This window comes from Triticum urartu, chromosome 6A, assembly GCF_056163025.1.
Source record: "Triticum urartu cultivar PI428250 chromosome 6A, HENAU_Tu73, whole genome shotgun sequence".
Taxonomy (NCBI): domain Eukaryota; kingdom Viridiplantae; phylum Streptophyta; class Magnoliopsida; order Poales; family Poaceae; genus Triticum; species Triticum urartu.
In genome coordinates this window covers 33,360,942-33,364,378 of record NC_141878.1, presented here as the reverse complement: position 1 = coordinate 33,364,378, position 3,437 = coordinate 33,360,942, and the positions used below count along the sequence as shown (strand labels likewise).

The following is a 3,437-nucleotide window of genomic DNA, read 5'->3' as shown; positions in this document are numbered from 1 at the left end:
ATCTCAATACCTAGTTCAATCTCGTTACCGGCAAGTCTCTTTACTCGTTCCGTAATACATCATCCCGCAACCAACTCATTAGTTGCAATGCTTCCAAGGCTTAAGTGATGTGTATTACCGAGTGGGCCCAGAGATACCTCTCCGACAATTGGAGTGACAAATCCTAATCTTGAAATATGCCAACCCAACAAGTACCTTTGGAGACACCTATAGAGCACCTTCATAATCACCCAGTTACGTTGTGATGTTTGGTAGCACACAAAGTGTTCCTCCGGTAAATGGGAGTTGCACAATCTCCGAGTCACAGGAACATGTATAAGTCATGAAGAAAGCAATAGCAACAAACTAAACGATCAAGTGCTAAGATAACGGAATGGGTCAAGTCAATCACATCATTCTCCTAATGATGTGATCTCGTTAATCAAGTGACAACTCCTTGTCTATGGTTAGGAAACATAACCATCTTTAATTCAACGAGCTAGTCAAGTAGAGGCATACTAGTGACACTCTGTTTTGTCTATGTATTCACACATGTATCATGTTTCCGGTTAATAAAATTCTAGCATGAATAATAAACATTTATCATGATATAAGGAAATAAATAATAACTTTATTATTGCCTCTAGGGCATATTTCCTTCAAGATGTCCTTCCTTAGCCCCTCCACAAATCGAGTGAGGAAATAAAACGGATGCATAGTGTTAGAATAGGAACTCAAGTGATTTATAATCAATTCAAACTTCTCAATGTAATCAGCAACTGATGTAGTTTGCCGGACAGTGTAAAATTGTCGTATCAACATCTGATGTCAATCACGGCCGAATCACGTACACAGGTTTGCAGTGAAAGAATGCCAGTCAAATTCAGAGAGGCGTTTTTGGATCGATTGAAGCCAAATGGACGCCGGACTAGAATAATTCAAAGCAGCCATAGGTACCCAGAATGACTGTGCGATCCCAAACATGATGAAATACTGCTCACAGAGTGTTTTCCACAAGTTGGGGTTCTCTCCCGAGAACTGCGGAAAGGAAATAGACGGATGCGCTTGCCCGAGCTCAGTGAGGAGCTGGCTGGCGTGCGCGAATGGAGAGAGCACACTGGGAGAGGGGGGAGGGTCACACTGGGAGAGGGGGGAGGGTCACACTGACCGTTTGCCGGGAGCGGTGTGGGCGTCTGGAACGGCACCCCAGACGGCCCCCGTGAGATGTTGAAGCCGCCGTGCTCATCGAACCCGTGGGGAACGCGAGCCGCGCCTGCCCCGACGCCTAGATCGGTGCCAAGCGTCGCTGGCGGTGGTGGATCCTGGACTGCGTCCACCCGAGCATCCTCACTTGGTGGTGTAGAAGTCAACGCCGCGAGTTGCAACGCCATCACGGCCTCGCCTAGATCGGCGATGCGACACTCCAGATCTGGCTTCCAGGTGAGAAGGTCGTCGATTTTGGCTACGGTCACCTGTTGGGCCTTGGTGTTGGCGGCGATGAGCGACTTCCAGCAGTCGAGGAAAGCCTGGATCGATGGATCCATGGCCTCCAGAAGCGAACGAGCATGGTGAAGACGTCTGGTCTCCACGAATTGCGTCAGATCGGGGTGGTAGGAAGGTGGTGGTGTGGCCTCTGATACCAGATGTAAAAATAGTGATATATTGCTCTGTATTACTGTGGCGATTACAAGTAGGAGTACACGAATTGGGGGAGGAACAAGAAAGGAAGATGAACTAGGGTTTGTGCCGTCACCGGTTCGGTGATCCACTGGATGGCCTCGTCTTCAGTCGGGGTGGTATAAGTACCCGGGGGCTGTTGGGCTCACTTCGTCCACTGTGGGCCGGTGACGAGTGAGCTGGGTTTCTTCTCCCTGGTGGGCCGCTGGGCAGCGATTGGGTCGCTGCCGGTTGGGTCCTCCTTGTCAGGTGCCTGGTTGATGCCTGTAGAGATGGGGACGCTGACAATCGCCCTCATCCTCCTACTCCTCGCCCGCGCCGCCGTTCATGCCCTCGCCGTCGCTGTCGCCGTCAGCCCTACGCCTATCATCAACACCACATGCGCCGCGCTCGCCAACAGCCCCAACTTCACGCTGCATGTCGAGTACGAGTTTTGCGTGGGCGCGCTCTCGGCCGACCCGGCGACATCATCCGCCAGGGATGCCCGTGGGCCAGCGGCCGCTGCGGCGAGCCTTGCCGTCGCCAACATGACGTCCACAGAGCACATCATCGCCGACCTCATCCGAAATCTGGGCCGCTGTCTCGCCTACTACAAGGAGATCAACGGCATGGTGCGGCGCGGGCTCGACAACCTCCGCGCCTGCCGCGCCGCCGGCGCTTCCGAGAAGCTTTTGGAAGCGGCTGAGTCAGACTCTCCGTCCATATGCGGCCTGATCTTGATAGAGGGAGACGCCAAGAGGAACCCCGTAGATCGGGAGAACGAGAACGCTGTCCGTCATGGCCTCCGATATTGCCCAATTGATGCTGGGTTCTCATGCATCATCACCGAAAGATCCTAGCTGAATACGTACATGATGGCTCTTGTCTTCTTTCAGTTTTAGTAATTTGCTAGACCGTGATGGAGTTGTCGTGCCGGTTGGTCTATTTGACATTTGACTGTTTTTCAATTCGAAAACAGTCAAATTTCCCTACCAATCAACAGACTACACCTGTATGAGCAGGAAAATCACCAAAGAGCAAAAAGAACGTCTAAACGGACCGGGTAAACATCTCACCCGGTTCTTCTTGGACAACAAACCTCCCTCCTGATCAGGGACCACATAGCACATGCCAACAAGCTGGGTGCAAACGCCTGCAGTCCCATAAATAAACTGAAAATAGACAAAATTACACTGACAAAACTGGACTTAATTATACTGAAAATAGACAAAATTACTGTGCAAACTGGGTGCCAAAACAGGCTAAAAATACACTGACAAAACCATTCAAAATCCTATAACAAACCACACTGGAATTATTGGATACGCTACACTGTAATGTTGGGATAAATTAAATTGTAAGTACATTCAAATTACACTATAAAACCACTAAAATACACTGGAATTGATGGGTAAATTACACTTAAAAGTCTGTAATGCTGGGATGAACTACACCGTAATTACAATCAAAATAGCACTGTAAAATCCACTCAAAATCACACTGGAAAAAAGGTAAATTACACTGTAAATCTGGGACAAATTATACTATAAGACCAGGACAAATTATACTGCAGTAGTGAGATAAAATGTAGATTATACTATAAGACTAGGACAAATTACATAGCAATACTAAGATAAAATGCAATGGAATTAATGGGTAAATTACACTTAAAAGTCTGTAATGCTAGGATGAATTGTACTGTAAACAATCAAATAACAGTGTAAAATTTACTCAAATCACACTGGAAAAGTTGATTACACTGTAAATCTGGTACAAACTACACTGCAATATTGAGATAAAAT

General features: G+C 47.8%; 1 protein-coding gene across 1 annotated transcript; it reads left to right on the top strand.

Moving 5' to 3' along the window:
* The first annotated feature begins 1,928 nt into the window (after positions 1 to 1,928).
* LOC147963563 (putative invertase inhibitor) lies at positions 1,929 to 2,495 on the top strand. The gene has a single exon (XM_087529617.1). The coding sequence runs from the start codon at positions 1,929 to 1,931 to the stop codon at positions 2,493 to 2,495; it is 567 nt and encodes a 188-aa protein (XP_087385743.1).
* Positions 2,496 to 3,437: the final 942 nt, after the last annotated feature.